Source organism: Lynx rufus, unplaced genomic scaffold (genome assembly GCF_022079265.1).
Source record: "Lynx rufus isolate CCGP_SWC_20201006 ecotype Redwood Valley unplaced genomic scaffold, mLynRuf1.p SCAF_17, whole genome shotgun sequence".
Classification (NCBI taxonomy): domain Eukaryota; kingdom Metazoa; phylum Chordata; class Mammalia; order Carnivora; family Felidae; genus Lynx; species Lynx rufus.
Genome location: NW_025814831.1, coordinates 42,816,748 through 42,837,044, shown reverse-complemented (window position 1 = coordinate 42,837,044; position 20,297 = coordinate 42,816,748). Strand labels below are relative to the sequence as shown.

The window sequence follows — 20,297 nt, the reverse complement described above, 5'->3', positions numbered from 1 at the left end:
ATGATGAGGACGTGGGTGAGTGGCCTTTGGCATGCAGGATCTGTCATTATTCCTCAGCGCCTCACTGAAGTTATGGAAGAAAATTAGTTCCTGTGTTACCGAGAAAAGTGGCACACAGTTGGCATAAAGAAGAGGTGACCTGAATAGAAGTGATTTTGTATGCTGATGAACACTTGAACAGAATTCTGTTTTTAGACCTGATAAACAACCTTGTTAATTATGAATCATGGTTGTAGTTATAGTTTCTTTTATGTCTGTGAGGGACAGCAATGGAGAGGTCAGTGGAGGGTGGCAAGGGAACTTTTGTATTTTTGTTTTGTTTTGTTTTTAGTAAGTATTGAGTTGATTCTACTTGTCGCAGAGATTAAATGGGTGCTATTAATTTAGATAGTATGTTAAGGTAGAAACAATTTACAATGAACCTCCATTTTTTTTGAGTCTCTAGAGAACATCAGTTGGATCCTTGCAAGGCACTGTTTTGAGTACGGTAATACTAAGAGGGTATTAAAACAGTCTCTGCCTTCAGGCAATTTTTATAACATAATTGGAGAGAAGAAATACACATAAAACCCTACATACATAGATATGTGTCTACACACCCAGATAAATAACCAAACAAATAGCATTTGGTAAGAATCAGATATTCCTGCAATTAACCAGAGTGCAGAAGAGGGAAGTGAACTGATCTTGGAGGGAGGGTTAGACCACACAGGGTAGAAGGGGCAGCTGGGCAGCGGTGTTCGAGTCTGAAATAATGATATAGGATGCATTCCTTCACACAGCACTTTGCCTGAACTTCAGCAGATTGTAACTTGTTGGATTTAATTTATGAGGCTTTTTGATGTATTGCTTTTTAAAACAGATACGTTGCTTTTCCATAGACAAGCCAGCTAGTGGCATTTCCAGACCTCTCTATCCCACTGAAATTCCCTGTGACCAGTGTCCCAAGAGGGACAGAGGTGACCATACCACAAATGCTACTTCAGGGGGCAAGTTTATAGGTCTCTCTGGAGTGGGGGGGGGGAGCCACAACTCATAATCCTTACTATCTACCAGCTTGCCACGTTGTAAACGCACACGCTCACCCCGCCCCACAAATACATATTATATAATGTATATTACTTATAACAGTAATGTACATTACTTATACTTACAACAGTATATTACTTATATAATGTAATTCTTAGAACAGGCAGGTTCTGTTAGTAGCTCCATTTTACGGTTGGGGAAAGAGAGGCATAGAGAGGCGAAGTAACTTGTTTGCACAGCTAGTCAAGGCTGGAACAGGATTCACATTCACACAGCCTGATTTCGGAGTCTGAGCTCTTGTGTTTGCCCAAGATAGCAAATAACAACAATAAAAAGCCCAAACAAAAACCAAAGCGCGCAGGCGCGCGCGCGCACACACATTAAACCCCAGGCTTGAGAAAGAATTGATGCAACCCCTGGCTTTACAGCGACATCCTCCTGCCTAATTTTCGTGAAAAGATAAAACAGCAACAAAACTAAGACTGAGACAGTTTTAGAACGATGTTGCACTGTGCTTTGGGTATTGCCTGTCTTTACAAAGCGGAGCCAAAGAAATGGTCTTTGAATGCACTCTCAGTACCTTGCTCGGCAAGGTGAAAGAAAGCGAAATCAGTGTGAGTGGATGTGAACAGTGGACGTGGGGGGAAAGGGTTAAGATTGTGTGCTGCAACTCGGTCGAGTTTCAGAAAGTTCTCTGGGGAGCCCAACTGCCGCGTCCCTTCGCGACCCTGCCTGCGAGGCCGACTGTAACAGGATGCTGGGGCTCGAGGCGCTCGCCCCTTGCTTTGTGCGAGGGGAAAAGAACCAATAAGGAGCGAGGCAAAAAATTGGGTGCAGTAAACCCGAAAAGAGGGCGAGGAGGCCCGCGGGAAGAGCGGGGGAGGAGAGAGGGAGGAGCGGGGAGGGCCTAGCGAGGAGGAGGCCGGCGCTGAGCGCCAGCGGCGCCCCTGACAGGAGAGGGGGAAGCCTGGGGGAGCGGGCCTCGGAGCGGAGGGGCCGGCGCGGGGAGGCGGGCGCCAGGCGGGGGTTTGCCGGGCCGCCGCGCGTGACGTAGCGCCGAGCAGGGCGTTATCAGCTGCGGGGCCGCGGCGAGGGACGCGCGGCGACAGCGGACGGCGCCGCCCGGGCCCGGACGGCTGCAGCCCGCGGCCGCGAGCGGGTCCCGGGCGCTTCTGGCCGTCGCCCCGTCGCTGCGCCCCGACTCGGGGGCGGCATGAGCCCCCGGCCGCAGCCCTAGCGCCCGCTCCTCCGCCCGGGCGGCCCGGCTGCGGTGACGGGCGCTCCTGCAGGGGTGGGGGCCATGAAGCCGAGTGCGGCCGGGACGGCGAGGGAGCTGGAGCCGCAGGCGCCGGCCCGGGGCGAGCCGCGCGCGGCGGAGCCCGAGGGGCGCTGGCGGGAGAAGGGCGAGGCGGACACGGAGCGGCAGCGCACCCGGGAGCGGCAGGAGGCCACGCTGGCCGGGCTGGCGGAGCTGGAGTACCTGCGCCAGCGCCAGGAGCTGCTGGTCCGGGGTGCCCTGCGTGGCGCCGGGGGCGCGGGGAGCGCTGCGCCCCGCGCTGGGGAGCTGCCGGGGGAGGCGGCGCAGCGCAGCCGCCTGGAGGAGAAGTTCTTGGAAGAGAATATCTTGCTGCTGCGGAAGCAGTTGGTAAGCGGTGCCTGGAGGAAGGGGCACGGCTGTCCCTGCACGGGGACTGGGGTTCGGGCAGGTGGCCTGGGGGTGGGCGCGAGGGCGCCTCTGGCCGGGGAGCCGCTTCACGTTCCAGGACCCCCATTCCTGCGTGGGCCGCCGTCGCCCACGCGTTCCTGGCGTGTCCCCGCTTTGTGTCAGGTGAGGGGCTGGCGACCCCGCGCGGATTGCCGGGAGGGGTGGCAGCCCTTCCCTCCCGCTCTGCCTTCGGGATTCTTGGAGTCGCCTGGTTGTAACCTTCAAATCTCTCCACTTCGACGAATGCAACGCCCCTCTCCCCGAATGTTTGCAAACCCTCCTTTAAAATACCCTATCTTTTGGAGGTCTTAGCTTCGTGTCCTCCCGCCGAGAAGGGACAAAAGCCGAGGAGGGGGCTTGTGGCGAGGTTAACTGTCCAATGCAGAATTTTACGATTACGCGGAAGCGCACGTAGGGCGCCCTGCCACTCCCAGGGCTCTCCCCCGCATGCCAGCTTTTGCCCGGGCTGCTGCTTAATTTCATATAGAAGCCCTTTGTATGAAGCAGCTAACACAGATGCAAATGATAGAAATTTGGCTGGGCAAAGTGCCCCGTCCTCTCATATTTTATGTGACTGGTGGTGGAGGGGGAGGAAGAGAGAACCTGCTCTTAAGAAGCGTTTATCTTGCTGGATTTCCGTCAGCGTCTCAGCCAGCCATCCTGTGCCATCTTCATTAACGGGGAAGGAAAAGAACTTTGGCGCTTAATGTATTGATGAACAGCTTTTGACCCCGCCTCAGAATAATGGCGGCAGCTTTGTTACAGTGACCTCAAAAATGTAGTTTTGAAAACAGAGGAAAAAAAAAATCTTTTTTTTGGCCATGTGATACGGTCTGAAACTAGACGCATGCTAGATAATGTCCCTCCTCCTACAACAGCGAACATAGTGATGCCGTGTGGTTATTTGTCAAAGGGTTTCTTGTATTCTCTCTTTTCAGATAATTTTTCTCTCTCCAGTCTCTCCCTCTCTGTCTCTCAGCATCACAGTACTTTTACTTTGGTTCATTTCTCCTGAAGAAACTCATTGTAGTAAAAAGGCATATAAGGTTTTTGTCTACAAGCTTTTTAAATCAAAGGACAGACAGGAGGAATAGATACTCCTGTTACATCTGCTTTTCAAGGATGGATCCTGCTTTGTACAATACCTATTTGGCATTTTACCTTTTCTTTGGTCGCCGACCAGATGTGCATGTAACATTGGTTTGACTCCATTCTTGCTGGTGATGCCTTGTCATTGACATTTTTGTGCATTGTCTTTTACAATAGCCCCTTTTTGTCTTCACGAATCTCAAGATTGTGAGTGGCACATTCCTGTTGTCCCCTGGAGGGGAGCGAGGCAGCATGTCAGGAGAATTTCAGTCCAGTCAGTGTTTGTGGTACTATTTTCATGTGTAGACTTGGCATTCGCGATTTGAACCAGATGCCTTTTTGGTCCTTTTGCTTTTCCAGCAATAGGAAGCACTAGGTGGCAGTGTGAGTTAGCACTACATATCTGTCATCTTTGGAAACCTGAGTTGAGTTCAAATCTTGATGGACCTTCCCTTGAGGGTTTTGGATTTTGCTAGCTCACATTATACTTGGCACTGGCTATTAGTATTCGTTTCTCACTTTCAAAGGCCCTAAGACTGATTAAACCCCACAAAGCAACTAATAGAAGACAAAACTCTGCAGGACATTTGGCCAGAAAATCTCACCTAAGTAAGGGTATAGTGTATTGGAGGGAATCTGTTACACTCTGACTTCAAATTAAAGAGTCTGCTGTGAAGCACTGTTTTGCAAGAAATTGGGTGTACATAGAGGATTTAAAAGAATCTCGTTGTGTTTTCTTATCCTTAACCTATACAGAGTGAGTTTGTATAAGTTGAAACAAAAAGCAAGTCTTGTTTTTATGAAGAAACTTTATAGCACCGCACAATGAAAGAAAGTGAAATGAAACATAGGACATATTCTTGAAGTTTTTTTTTGTTTTGTTTGTTTTTTGTGTTTTTTTGTTTTTTTTAATTTCAGGTCATCCAGTAAAAATTTTGGTTTTGGAAGATTTAGTGAACTTTCCAAATGGCAATTTGAGTACTTAGAGCAGACTTTCTGATTCTTTGTCACCAACATGTGTTCATTTCCACCCCCCCCCCACCCCCCAATCAGAATTGTTTGAGGAGAAGAGATGCTGGTTTGTTGAATCAGTTGCAAGAACTTGACAAGCAGATAAGTGACCTGAGACTGGATGTAGAAAAGACATCTGAAGAGCACCTGGAGACAGACAGTCGGCCCAGCTCAGGTGAGTGTGTGACACTAGGACAGAATTCTGCACTTGAGTTCTACTTCATTCCACTGTTTAACTTTCCCAGACCTGCAAAAGGCAATGGAGTTTGTTTCTAGTGCAGAGAGAATAAAAAAAAAGCAGTCTGCCATTCAGTTGTATGAGAGGGAAATAAAACCAGATGACCAAATTTTTAATAATGAGATTGATCTGACTGGAGTCTCCTGAGTTTAAAAATAAAAGCTTCTATTCAAATTTCTGGAAGAGCAGTCCTCCTTTGAAACTTGAGAAAGTCAGAACTGGGCTAGAAAATTAGTCACACTTCAACTTCCTGAGACCACTTCAAAAGTTTTTTTTTTTTCTTCTTCTTCTTCTTCTTCTTTTAAGCCATTTGGCTCCTTAAATAGATTTTTTTCTTCAAATTATTCTTTCTGAAACATTCATGATAAAGTTGGGGCTTTGACAGATCTAAGTCTCTTTCCTTGCACATCTTTAAAGGTGGGGTCAAAAAGGCAAGTCAGTTTGAGGGTGAGAGTAGCTTTGAAATGTATCCATAGATATGGGCTCTTTGCCTTTTCCTAAGGATTACTTGAAATAAAACTTGAAATTCACACTAAATCCAGTGAACCAGAATCGCTCCCCACCCCACCAAAGTGTCCCCTTCCTACCTTTTCTAGATGATTAACCCTTTTCCTTTTAAACACAAATGTATGCTATTGCTTGACATGATCTTAATTCCAAATGGTGTTTTTATTTGTAGGGTTTTATGAGCTGAGTGATGGGGCTTCAGGATCCCTTTCCAATTCCTCTAACTCGGTCTTCAGTGAGTGTTTATCCAGTTGTCATTCCAGCACCTGCTTTTGCAGCCCCTTGGAGGCAACCTTGACTATCTCAGATGGTTGCCCCAAATCTGCAGGTAAGACTTTTTTAGAATTGATAGACATTTTTAGCTGGAAAAGGTGAAAGGCCCTTAACGGTTATCTAGCTTTAACCCCTTCTACTGACAGAAAAACAAAAGGTCACAGAAGTTCACCAACTTGCTACGTTTCATGACATAGCTTTATATTGTGATGGTAGCAAGACAGCTTCTCTTTAGAAATCCTGTCCTAATATTACAGGTCTTGAGCTCTGTTTATGAGCCTTTGCTGTGAGTTTGACTTGTTTGTATTTCTTTGGAAAGCCACTTTGGATCTCTTTTTTTATAATCATTTAAAGCTAAAGCTTACAGTAAGTTAAATACGTCTGTCAGGCTGCTTGGCACTTCAGGGAGCAGTGGTCCCTCCACATTCTCCAGAATGTCTTGCGTGATGGCAGCTTGTCTTTTCTTTTAGGAGGTGGGTGGGATGAGATTCCTGTAGGCCGTGTGCCATTGTTTCCACTTTGGGCTATCCTTGGAGTGACCTCAGGAGAGAGTCATGCTATTGTCGGTATTGGAAGTTTCTGCATTTCCACTATGTGTCAAACACGTACTGGATGCTCTGCATATATTTATCTCCTTTGAATCCTCCCAGTAGTTCTGCAGGGTGTGCAAGTCTTGTTAGCTCCCATTTGTATGTCAGAAAAATGAGGTCTAGTTAGGTTAATTAACAGGTTCATTGTTTAAGGTTAATATACTAGTGAGTGGCAGAGGCAGGATTCAAGCTCAGGACCAGTTGTCAGGTCCATGTTTTCCCACCACACTAGGAATTCAGAAATTTCTGTGTTCAACCTTCTCATTGAACAGAGGAGGAATTTGGTTTTATAAAACAGTTCTCTAGGGGCTCCTCATTTTCTGAATGGCAGAATTGTTGCTGAAACTTGGGACTCCTTTCTTAGTTTTGCTTTACTGTGATTCCTCAGAAGAGCAGAGAGGATATGGAGAGCTGTAGGTGCTATAGCACAAGTCACTGCACTCTTGGTTTGTCTGTGTTCTCCACTTGGGTGTAAGGCTGAACTTTTGAGATCCAAGCAATGCAAACATAACGCCAAACAACTGAGGCTGCTAAGTGGCTGGTGTCTTTGAGTTTGTACACTGTGCTGTCAGCAGCAATCATTTGGGGAAGCACACATCTGTGTTATCTAGAGTGTCTAGGCCTCAAGTTCATTGGTAATTGCTCCCCTTCACTCTGCAGATCTGGTTTCAGAGGGAAACTTTAAAACCCATTAAAGGCGTTTGGTATAGGTTTTCTTTGAAGACAGACTCCTGATCTCCCAAATGCCACATCTTCACATAATTGAGACAGTTGTACTGGGCCTTGGAGACTGAGATGTCGGTCTTGTTCCTTAACTGTAAGTTGGGAAAAGGGACAGAATAGTAAAGCGTGGGTAAATGTAGGGCAATGCTTTAAGTAGGGCGAGTATATGGTAGTAGAGGAGGAAAGATGAGCAACGATATTAGCTAGAAAGGTTTCTTCTCCTTGTTGCCATAAGCTATTGGGAGTGGAGGTGGGGGGTAGGGACACAGCACATTTTATATTATAATAATCTTTGCTTTACAAATGAATCGTATCATTACTGGGTCCAGACTGTATTTTTCCCCAGGACTTCTAATTATCATCGAAGGTCATGGAGCTTTCCCTTAACTTAAATAATTTACACAGAATCCGGCACATAGTAAGTTTTCAATATTTGAGTGAATAAATATAATACAGGATATCTTAAGTAGTGATAAAAACTTTGATTTTCTCTAAGTTCATTAAAGGGATTTGATATTTACAACAGTCACCAAGGAAAGACATCAAAATCATTTAACTCAGCAAGAAAGCTTGATTTCATTGTATTTTGGCATTTACATTTTTGAGATGTGAAAATTTATTCATTAATACAACAGCTCAATCTCTTAAAACCGTATCAAGAATTCCTTCCCAGTTAAAAATATTGCCTTATTGGGGCGCCTGGGTGGCTCAGTTGGTTGAGAGTCCAACTTCGGCTCAGGTCATGATCTCACGGCCAGTGAGTTCGAGCCCCACGTCAGGCTCTGTTCTGACAGCTCAGAGCCTGGAGCCTGCTTCAGATTCTGTCTCCTTCTCTCTCTGCACCTTCCCACTTGTGCTCTGTCTCTCTGTGTCTCAAAAATAAATAAATGTAAAAAAAAAAATTAAAAAATATTGCCTTATTTTTTAGTGTCATTCTTAAAAATATAAAGTGATAATTATTTACGTTTGGTTACTCTCCAGTGAAATTTGATCAGTTTCTTTGACCTTTCAACTGACAGTAATACTCGAACATGTGTCATTAAGAATTGAGCCTAAAAAAATATATATGACAAGAAAGCTCAGAGAAAGTACAGTTTATCTGCAGTATTTCAAAAGGAAACCAAGAATAGAACACAGAGGGCCCAGAGAAAGAATGACTCAAAAAATAAGGGTTTTTTTTTCCTAGTTATAAATGCAGTGCATACTTACTGACAATTTAGAAAATAGAAAATGAAGAAGAAAGTAAATCTCACTTGCTTTCTCACTACACTGCAGTGCTATTGGCATCTTGGGGTGCTTCATCTCAGACTTTCTTCACATATATAGTCTGGCTAAAATCGTAATCATAGTCTGGTATTATATCATGCTTTTCACTAACCTTTAAAGCATATCCCCATATTATTCAATAGTTTGAAAGGAGTTTTAATGGCTGAATATTTTTCCCTCGGAGGATGGAGGATGTATCATGTCTTGTTACAAATATCTTTGTTAAATATTTGTTTCCCTCATCCAGTAGTATGGGCTGTAGAGCAGCTTGCTCTCTCGCTCTCTCTCTCTCTCTCTCTCTAAAAAATAAATAAACATTAAAAAAATTCTTTTTAAAAAAGGGGCGCCTGGGTGGCTCAGTCAGTTAAGCCTCTGACTTTGGCTCAGGTCATGATGTCATGGTTCGTGACTTGGAACCCCGCGTTGGGCTCTGTGCTGACAGCCTGGAGCCTGGAACCTGTTTCGATTCTGTCTCCCTTTCTCTCTGCCCCTCCCCCGCTCTCTCTCTCTCTCTCTCAAAAATAAACAAACATTAAAAAAAAACCACACACACACAAAACAGAACTAGAACAGCTTGTAGGAATAGTTGTTGATCCTTTAGCATTCTCTCTCTCCCCCCGTGAGTGTGTTTTCGTAGAAATTGGCCTGAGTCAAGCTGGTGCTGACCGATTCAGTTCTTCAGAGTGTATCCTTTAAATGTTTTTCAGATCTCATAGGACGGTTGGAATACAAAGAAGGCCGCTGCGAAGACCAGGCCTCAGGGGCGGTTTGCCGTTCCCCCTCTACATCACAATTTAATTCCCTTGGTGTCATTGCAGATGTGCATCCCAAGTACCAGTGTGATCTGGTGTCTAAAAACGGGAACGATGTGTATCGCTATCCCAGTCCGCTTCACGCCGTGGCCGTGCAGAGCCCCATGTTTCTCCTTTGCCTGACGGGCAACCCTCTGAGGGAAGAGGAGAGGCTTGGTAACCATGCCGGTGACATCTGTGATGGATCTGAGCTGGACGCCATCAAGACAGCCGCTTCCTTACCATCTCCAAGCAGTTTGTGGTCTGCTCCCCATCCTTCGTCCAGTAAGAAAATGGACGGCTACATTCTGAGCCTGGTCCAGAAAAAAACACACCCCGTAAGGACCAACAAACCAAGAACCAGTGTGAACGCTGACCCCACGAAGGGGCTTCTGAGGAACGGGAGCGTTTGTGTCAGAGTGACCGGGGGCGTCTTACAGGGCAACGGCGGGAACCTTAAGAATCCTAAACAGGTGCTTTTGCCCCCTGGCGGAGTCCCTTCTTTGGACAGCGGGACGTTCTCCCCGCCGAAGCCGTGGTCCAAAGACTCAAAGGCAGAACCACTGGAAAGCAAGAGGTTGTCCCCGCCGGAGGGCGCTGCCGCTGAACTTCCAAGTAAGCATCTGCCCAAGAATGCCAAGCCAGCTTCGCAGGAACACGCTCGGGGGCCCGCCGCAGTGACGGGGGACTCCCCCAGAGACAGCATTCAGGTCCTCGCTGCCTCCCCGAAGGAGAGCCCTGGGAGGGGCCCGGCCCCGCCGCAGGAGAACAAAGCTGGGCAGCCGCTGAAAAAGGTGCCCCAGAAAGGCGGCCTGCCGCCCGCCCCTCCGGCAGCGCCCCCTGTCGCCCCCGCGGCGCTGCTGGCCGCGGCTTTCGCGGTGGAGGAGCGGCCCGCGCTGGATTTCAAGAGCGAGGGCTCCTCTTCGCAGAGCCTGGAGGAAGCGCCCCCCGTGAAGGCGCAGTCGGGCCCGGGCCCGCAGCCCGGCGGCCGGCCCCATCGCGGCCCCCGGACGGCGGCCGGGCCGCGGGGCTGCGGCCCGAAGCACCGGGCCCAGGCCCTCCACGGGCCGGACGGCGCGCTGCCCGCCGTGAGGGAGAAGAGCCGCGCGGCCGGCAAGAAGGGCCGGTTCCCCGACGACGTGGATACAAATAAGAAGCTCAGGAAGGCCTCGTCGCGGGGCAGGAAGGGCGGGGGCGGCCAGCCCGAGGCGGGCCTCCCCAGCCGGCCGCTGGCTGGGGGCCACAGGGCGGGGGCGGCCAGGGCGCACGGCCACGGCCGGGAGGCGCTGGTGGCCAAGCCCAAGCACAAGCGAACCGACTCGCGGCGCTGGCGCTCGGCCGCGGAGGTGTCCCTGGAAGAGGCCCTGCGGCGGTCGCGGCGCGGCCGGCGCGAGCACGTGGGGCTGTACCCCGCCGCCGTGCCGCTGCCCTACGCCAGCCCCTACGCGTACGTGGCCAGCGACTCGGAGTACTCGGCCGAGTGCGAGTCGCTCTTCCACTCCACCGTGCTGGACACCAGCGAGGACGAGCGCAGCAACTACACCACCAACTGCTTCGGGGACAGCGAGTCCAGCGTGAGCGAGGGGGAGTTCGCGGGCGACAGCACGAGCTCCAGTGACTCCGAGGAGAGCGGGGGCCTCATCTGGTCCCAGTTCGTGCAGACTCTCCCCATCCAGGCGGTCGCAGGCCCAGACCTCCACGGCAACCCCACGAAAACCTTTGTCAAAATCAAGGCTTCCCATAACCTCAAGAAGAAGATCCTCCGCTTTCGGTCCGGCTCCCTGAAACTGATGACGACCGTTTGAGGGACATCATGGGGGGGGGGGCGGGGGGGAGGATGGGCTGTTGTCTAGTCACCCAGGAGCAAGGTGGCGGCTTCTTTTTCTGTGTGACAGTTCCCTGGAATGCTTTTCCTTTTGTTGAGGTAAATTATGTCTCGTCTTCATCATGTAGGGACACTAGTGCCTTTAATGGAAGGTAAAGAATGTTTTGCTGGTTAGGAGTAAATACTGAGTTTTGCTGGTGGTGATAGTGAACGAGTTTTGTGGTAGCAGGTGATTTTTATTTGAAATACTCTGAGCATCGGTGAAGGCGCAGGTTTCGATGCTCAAGTGTTACTGGGATGAGATTCAGATTACTTTTGACCTGAAGGTCAGGTGGATGGAATTTAGGACATACATTTGCTTCTTGGGTCTTTAGGGCAGTGTCTCCACGAGAGTTTTCCGGTTGAGAGGCATCACATACAAGTGTGTGAAGTAGGTACGACGGACAGTCATTGTTTTCCGGAATTTTTTATATCGTCTCCCTTTCTTAGCTGTATCCCCATTCTGTTTTCTTCCCAGAACTGTTTGGTTAACTGGACTCAGAACTCGAAGACCAGACCCTAGATCCAGAGCTGGTGACCTGGATAAGGGAGGCTGGTAATAACCTTAAAAGGATTCCCTAAAACTTTTGCCGCACTTGGTGCCTAGGCCCTGGTTACAGTTACCCTTTTAGGGCCGATTAGCCAACATTTTGATGCCTTTCTCCTCCTCTCTGAGTTGCAGCAGATCCAGCCATTTCTTCCTGGAAGGTCTTGCCTTTGGGATAACATTTTGGTCCTTGGGTACAGAAAAATTCACTTCTAATGACATAACCTTTGAGTGTGACTCCAAGCCCAGAATTGCTCACTGAACACTGTGCCACCTGAACATTGGCCCGAACATATTAGTGCAATCCAGTCCAGATTGGACCACTGACCCTGTCTGGAAGGGCTTTTTTAAAAAAAAATTTTTTTTGGTAAACAGTATTGTGTAAAGCTGTTTTTTTATACCAATATATGCATGTTTTGTGCATGAGTAGCAAGTGTTTTTTATATTTCTATTGATGTTAAATTACTGTTTGATATAAACAGTATGTGTTTTTATATATCATTGTGTAAATTTAATATAACGCATTTTATGCTGTAATAAACAATTTGTTTTACTGCTGTTAAGTTTGTTATTTGGGTATAAAACCAGTTACGCATCTAAATCTTGTGCTGATGATTTTGGTATTTCTGTTTCTATTCTAGCATTAGAATATTTGCAATAATTAAAGCAGGTTTTAGGTGTAGTCTTCGAATGAATGGTGAGTAAATAAATGAGGGAAAGCAAACCACTTCTTTAGAATAGTTAAGGTAGGGGCGCCACGGTGGCTTAACTGACTGGCTCAGGTGGTGATCGCCTGGTCCTGAGATCAAGTGCATTGGGCTCTGAGCTGATTGTGGAGCCTAATTGGGATATTCTCTCTCTCTCTCTCTCTCTCTCTCTCCCTCTCTCTCCCTCTCTCTCCCTCTCTCTCCCTCTCTCTCCCTCTCTCTCCCTCTCTCTCCCTCTCTCTCCCTCTCTCTCTCTCCCTCTCTCCCTCTCTCCCTCTCTCTCTCTCTCTCCCTCTCTCTTCTCTCCCTCTGTCCCGCTCCCCTGTTCTCACTCTCTCCATAAAAATAAATACCCATTTAAAAAAAAAAAAACTAGTTAAGATACTTCTTCAAATTTGAAGTAAATTTGGTAGATGTTTTCTAAGGAAGATAATTTTTGAGAATTTCACCCATCCCCCAACTTTTTAGTATAAAAAAATTTCCAACATGGAGAAGTGGAAATGATAGCACAGTGAACACCTGTGTAGCAATTCAGCAGTTGCTAACGTTTTGCTATACTGCTTTAACTCTGTATATATTAGGTTAAACCATATTGCTGATTTTAAAGATCAAAGACAGATTTTGGCAATCCTCCTTCCACCATGCTACTGCATTATTTTAAAGAAATTTCAGGCATTGTGATATTTCATCTAAACACTTAAGCATGTATTTCCTAAGAATAAGGAGACTCTTCTGTATATAACTACAACATCATGATCACACAAGGAAAACTGATAATAATTCTTAATATCATCGAATATTTAATCTCTATTCAAATTTTCCAATTTGTTTCAGAATTTTTTAACAGCAGCTTCCTCCCTTTTGTCCCAGCCAGGATTCAGTCAGTATATTACATTTGGTTTTAGATCTCTAGTCTTTTTAGCCTAGAATGGTCTCCCCTCCTTTCTTTAATATGTTTTTTTTTTTAATTTTTTTTCAACATTTATTTATTTTTGGGACAGAGAGAGACAGAGCATGAACGGGGGAGGGGCAGAGAGAGAGGGAGACACAGAATCGGAAACAGGCTCCAGGCTCTGAGCCATCAGCCCAGAGCCTGACGCGGGGCTCGAACTCACGGAGCGTGAGATCGTGACCTGGCTGAAGTCGGACGCTTAACCGACTGCGCCACCCAGGCGCCCCTCCCCTCCTTTCTTAAAAATGACATTGGGCTATTAAAGTCAGGACAGTTGTCTTGCAGAAGGGCCCACATTCTGGATTTGGGTGTTTCCTGATGCTGTCTTTTAACATCTAGTCCCTCTATTTCCCATGAACCCAGTAAGGCTTGATTGGATTCAGGTTAAACATTCTTGGCAAGAGGATTTCACTAGTGATCTTGTGTGTTTTCATTGCTTCATAGTGGGAAACGATATCAGGTTGCTGCACTATTACTGAATTTTAAGAGTGATTACCTTGATTAAGTTGGTGAGCAGAGATTTCTCCATTATAAAGGTGTTTTTCCTCTTTGCAAGTGGTTAGTATTTGTGGGTGATTCTTCCATATTATATGGATATTCTTCACAACCTTCCACTTGATGGATTTAGCTGACACTGCTGATCCTTGCCTGAACCAGTTGTTGCCTTAGGGATTCCAAATGATGGTTTTCTAGAGAGCTTTCCCTCTAGCTTTATTAGCTAACATTCTATAACATTCCCTTTTTCTTTTTTGAATATTACAATAGACTCCTAGATTTTTATTCTCTTGGTATCTTACAATCATAGTTACTGTTTATTTTTGATGCTCAACATGTCCCAAATTTGGCCAAACGGAGGATGATTTTGTGAACAGGAAACTAGAATCAGCTCGATCTCATAATTCTTATGTTTAGAATTATGTCAGATACTAAATTTCAATGTGACCAAAATTCCTTAACTATTCGATTTTTAAATTTTGTCTTGGAAATATTTTATATGCCTTTTATCTCTAAGAAGGTTTTTAACTTTGGAACATAGCAAGTGATTCTCCATGGCTTATAAAGGTAAGATATCTTTTTTTTAAACAAGACGTTTTTTTTTAGCAAGACAGCTCAGACAACTCAATTCTTCAAAATGTTGTTAGTCTTTTAGTATTCATATGTTTTTATATGCAACCAATCATTCTGCTTAGACTAGAATTTCTTTGACTACCTGATAAAATTTAAGCCAAGCACAAACAAGGAGATGATCTCACCATCTTTTCTAATGCTGTGATCCCATCTCTTTGGGGGGAGGCTATAAAGTTTATCGCGTAAGGCAACTGTGACCTGCAGTCAGTTCTTGAATCACTTCCAAGTTTTTCTCAATGAGCATTATTCTCGGAAGGAGACGCTTTCTGAAAACCAGCCTCTGAATAATTACATTTTAGGTGACAGAACGCCAAACGAAGAGAAGCGTGAAAAACAGGATTTTCAAAGAACCCCGGGTTTGTCCTCCTCTATCTCCTGCTTGACTTCTCTGTACCCAGCAGTTGCACTGCGCTTGGAAAATCGGGTTTTGTCTGTTTCAGTGACAAAAATAGTTGCCATTGTTGTCACACACACAAAAATCTATTTTCCTTTATTGAAATAAATTACAAACGCTCATTTTCAAAAGAGAAAAAATGATATCTGAACAAAGCACAGGTGTTTAAATTCTCTGTTAATCCTCCTCAAATCCTACTCCAGCAAGTTTGGTGTATATATTTCCATATTGTCTTATATGCACATAGAAATATATAATCTTTATATTTTTTCTTCAAAACGAAGTCTCAAGCTATATGTATTATATATTATTCTGTAACTTGCTTCCTTCATTTCATGGACCTGTATAGTAGATATATTTCCTAATTCTTTTTAATGGGGTTCTAAGTGTGTCCTCACTGAGAAAAAAGGCACGAGATTTTATGGCCTACTTGTTTGCTCTGCTTAGAAAAATTCTACTCTTTAGCAACAAAAGTGTTAACCCGAGTGCTATACCTTTGCACACACACTGCCTTTCTATGTTTCTAGTGTATTTTGTTATTTTGTATTGTGAGCTCACTTCCAGTGGGGTATTATTGGGTGCATCCTGTGAGGCTTGATTCAAGATTTTACCATACACGGAAGTTTTGTGTTTCTTTCCCGTCAGGTGCTTCAGGGACATTTTCAGCCTGGGCCACATTTTATTTTTTTAATTAAAAAAATTTTTAAAGTTTATTTATTTATTTTTAGTAATCGCTACACTCAGTGTGGGGCTTGAATTCACAACCCTGAGATCAAGAGTCGCATGCTTTTTCCACTGAGCTGGCCAGGTGCCCCCTGGGCTACCTTTTAGATTAATTTCTTTACTTTGGTTTACCTGACTGTGGAGGTAGTATGTATTCAAACCCTGAGCCCACATGAGGATAGGCATGTTCTCAGAGAAGACCTTTTCCAAGGCAGAAGAGCTTCCTTATTTTCATCCTGGGCTAGCAAGTAGAATGTTTTCCTGGACCAACCTTTTACTGAGGGTGTAGCCCTTCATTGCTTTCAGGATTATGGGGAAGTCTCAGTCCGAAATCCAACTTCCTGTCCCTGAGCGCCTGTCTAAACCAAAGCCCCTTGCTTAAGGCACCAGCAACCTCTCTCCCAACTCTTTCAGAGTAGACTAAACTTGGGTGTCTTTCTTCTTAGTGAAGTTAATACACAGGATATTTGTTAATAATTTATCAATCATTTCTAACTGTTTTGCAGTGAGATGATTAGGTTATCCAGTTCACCATATGGCTGGAAGCAATGAACTGACTACTTGTTGCCTTTGTCAATAAGTTGGATTTTCCCTCCCCCCTCTTATTTTTGGTACAAGTTTATTGAGATGCAATTGAAGTCCAGTACAACGCACATATCCGAACTGCACAATTTGAACAGTTTTGACATATGTATACACCCATGTAACCACTACAATCAATGCAACAAACATTTCCATCATTCTCAGAAGTTGCCTCTATACGTTTTCTAACCTGTCTCTCCCTCCACACCTTTCCCCAGGCAACCACTGATTTGCTTTCTGTCACTAATGATTACTTTGTATGTAGTATACTCTTTTTTTGCCTGAATTTTTCATTTCACATAATGATTTTTGGATTCTTCCATGCTATTTTATGCCTCAATAGATCATTCCTTTTTTATTGCTGGGTTGTATTCCTTTGTGTAGATACATGACAGTTTGTTTATCCTATTTACTTGTTGATGGACATTTGGGTTATTTCCAGTTTGGGGCTATTATAAAAAAAAAGCTGTCAAGAACATTCACGTGCTGGTCTTTGTGGGAAAAGACGTCTTTGTTTCTTTTGGTTAAATGTGCAGGAGTAGAATGTCTTAGTTTTGTGGCAGGTATATTTTTAACTTTTTAAGAAATTACAAAAATATATTCAAACTGATTGTACCATTTTACATTCCTACCAGGAAGGTAGGAGAGTTTTGTTTACTCCACATCCTTGTTTGACATGCTCAGTCTTTTTCATTTCAGCCACTCCAGTGGATGTATAACGGTAACTCATTGTGGTTTTAATTTGAATTTCCCTAATAACTAATGATGGTGAGTATCTTTTCATGTGCTTATTGGCCATCTCTATATATCTTCGGTTAGTTGTCCGCTCAAATAGTCCATTTAAAAAACTGGGTGATTGGTCTTCATATGGAATTGTAAGAGTTGTTTATAAGTACAAGTCCTTTGATAAATGTTGTGAATGTTTTCTCCCAGTCTGTGGCTTGCCTTTTCACTTTCTTAATGGCGCCTTATAAAAACAAAAGTTTTACACTTTTATCAAGTCCAATTTTCTATCTTTTCTTTTATGGTTTGTGGTTTTGGTGTCTCATCTAGGAAATCTTGTTTAATCCACGGTTGCAAAGTTTTTCTTCTAGAAGTTTTATGATTTTAGGTTTACACATAGGCCATTGACCTTCTTTTGAGTTAATTTTTGGGTATGATGTGAAGTAAGAATAGATGTTCAATTTTTCCAAACAGATATCCAGTTGATCTATAACTATTGTTGAGGAGTGCCTGGTGGCTCAGTTGGTTAGGTGTCCGACTTTGGCTCAGGTCATGATCTCGTGGTTCATGAGTTTAAGCCCCCCATTGCACTATGTGCTGACAGCTCAGAGCCTGGATCCTGCTTCGGATTCTGTGTGTGTGTCTCTTCTCTGACCCTCCCCTGCTTGTGCTCTGTTTCTCTCTGTCTCCCAAATATACAATAAAACATAAAAATTTGTAACTATTTGTTGAAATAACTTTCCCCTAGGAATTGACACTTTTGTAAACACACACTCAACCAAACAATTGATACATGTATGTATCTATTTCTGGATTCTGTTGTTGCATTGATCTGTATGGCTTTTTTAATACCAAACTGTCTTGGTTTTTGTAGCTTTATAGTATTGAAATCAGGTAAGGCAAGACTTCCAACTTCGCTTTTCTCATTCTCCTTCTTAATTCCTTTGATTGGTCTAGATTCTTTGCATTGTCATGTACATTTTAGAATCAGTTTGTCAATTTCTACAAAACAAATGAAATAAAAACCCTGCTTAAATTGTTATTGGTATCAAATGGAATATAGTTTGCACAAGTATACTGCCATTTTAAAAATAATGAGTTTTTGGGTGCCTGGGTGGCTCAGTCATTTAAGCGTCTGACTCTTGATTTTGGCTCAGGTCATGATCTCATGGTTCATGAGATCAAGCCCCAGGATGGGCTCTGCACCAACATTCCAGAGCCTGCTTGGGATTCTCTCTCACTCTCACTTTCTCAAAATAAACAAACATTAAAAAAAATTAAAAATAATGAGTTTTTAATCCATGAGTATGCTGTATCTTTCCATCTATTTAAGTCTTCAATTTTCTTCAGGAAGGTTTTGTAATTTTTAGTGTACAGGTCCTGGTCATCTTTTGCTAGATTTATTCCTATGTATTTTATGATTTTTTGGTGATAATATAAATTTATTTTTAATGTGTATTCATTTTTGAGAGACACAGAACGTAAGCATGAGTGGGGCAGAGAGAGAGGAAGACACAGAATCTGAAGCAAGCTCTAGGCTCTGAGCTGTCAGCACAGAGCCTGACACAGGACTCAAACTCACAAACTGTGAGATCATGACCTGAGCTGAAGCCAGATGTTTACCCAACTGAGCCATGCACGTGCCCCATGGTGATAATATAAATGGAAGTTTTGTAAATTTTATTTTCCAATTGCCAGTGGTATAAAAGAATACAATTGATACTGTATATTAACCTTGATCTGTGTACCTTGTTAACTTCATTTATTTGTTTAGTGGTGGGTTTGTAGAATTCTAATCCTTGGCTCTTTGATATTATCCTAAAGATCTGGAAACTGTTCATTTTTTTTCGATCTTTTCTTTGTTCTTTAGTTGGGGTAATTGCTTTTGATCTATCTTCACTTTGCTTTGTTATCTACATTCTATCGGACCCATCCAACGAAAAATTTTTAAATAATTTTGGATAATGTATTTTTCTGTTCTAAAGTTTCCAAATGGGAGTGTTTTGTTGTTGTTAATTTCTATTGCTCTACTGAGATTTCTGTCTTTTCATTCATTTCAAATGTGTTTTCCTTTACCTCATGGAGCATAGTTACAATAGCTCCTTTATTTTTTATTTTCTTTTTTTAAAGTTTGTTTATTTTGAGAGAGAGAGTGTGCACGTGAGTGGGGGATAGGGAGTGTGAAGGAGAGAGAGAGAGTGCCAAGCAGGCTCTGTGCTGTCAGTGCAGAGCCCGACATGGGCGGGTCTCAATCCCATGAACTGTGAGATGATGACCTGAACTGAAATCAAGAACTTAACCGACTGAGCCACCTGGGTACCCTATAGTAGCTCCTTTAAAGTCTTTGGTAGTTTCACCATTTAGGTGATCTTCAGGTTGGCATCTATCAGTTGTTTTTCCCTTAAGAATTGATTACATCTTCCTTTTTTTTTTTGGTTGTCAAGTAATTTCAGATTGTATTCTGAACATTGTCAATGTAATATTATATGGGTTCTGTCTGAGCTTTTTATAATCCTTAGGAGAATATTGATGGTTTTGCTTTAGCAGGTAATCAACCCATTTAGGCTCTGACCTAAGTTCTTCATACCTTTGTGGGCAGTGGTTTAAGTCTCAGTTAATTCATACAAGCTTTTGCTGTACCACTTTGTGTCTGTCCTGCACGTATATAGTTCAGGGATTAGATTGCAACTTGTGCAGGTGGTTCATATCTCATTTAAATTCTCAAAGCCTTGGGGCACCTGGGTGGCTCATTCTGTTAAGCCTCTGACTCTTGATCTCAGCCCGGGTTATGCTCTCAGGGTGGTGAGTTCAAGCCCAATGTTGGGCTCCACCCCTCATTGGGCTCCATGCTGGGCCATGAAGCCTACTTAAAACAAAAAATTCTCAAAACTTTTGCTACATCTGTACCTTGCATGCTTGGCTCAGATGGTAGATGGAGCCAATATACAGAATTAGGGAACCTCTTTCTATACTTCATTCCTCTTTGGGAATTTTTCCCACTCACTCCACCCCATAGGCTTAACATTTCCTGGTTCCTCTGGATAGAAAAGACACGTTTCTATTGGACTTTTAGCTGCCTATAGCACACACTGCTCTGAAACCAGGTCCTGTCCTCAGGATAAAGCGGCATGAGAAAAGAAAGCAAATGGAAAACTCACCCATACCCCCAGAGCCACTTGCTTTTGTTACTTTCACAGTGTTCAGGTAGTTCCTTGCAGCTCTCATATTTTTGTCAGAGTTTTTAATTGTAAACATTAGGAGGGCTAGGCTATAGTGGACTCACACTGCCATGGCAGAACCAGAATCCACTGACCCGTTTATTTTTATATGGATGGAATTCAAGGACCCAGAAGAGTTCTGCCAGAAAGCCCATCAATGTGTGCTCCCCTCCCCCTCCCCCCCCCCCCACCAAATTTCCCACCTACTCTGAAAACACATAAACACATATAGGCTTT

At 44.3% G+C, this 20,297-nt stretch overlaps 1 protein-coding gene across 2 annotated transcripts; it reads left to right on the top strand.

Annotated features, from left to right (window-relative positions):
• Window positions 1–2,329: 2,329 nt before the first annotated feature.
• On the top strand, window positions 2,330–11,027 carry DACT1 (dishevelled binding antagonist of beta catenin 1). Of its 2 annotated transcripts, none has more exons than XM_047079758.1 (4): window positions 2,330–2,674; window positions 4,877–5,009; window positions 5,752–5,907; window positions 9,250–11,027. In XM_047079758.1, the coding sequence occupies exons 1-4, from the start codon at window positions 2,330–2,332 to the stop codon at window positions 11,025–11,027; spliced, it is 2,412 nt and encodes an 803-aa protein (XP_046935714.1). The 2 variants fall into 2 exon arrangements, with proteins under 2 accessions (XP_046935714.1, XP_046935713.1); XM_047079757.1 differs by having other exon boundaries at window positions 9,139–11,027.
• Window positions 11,028–20,297: the final 9,270 nt, after the last annotated feature.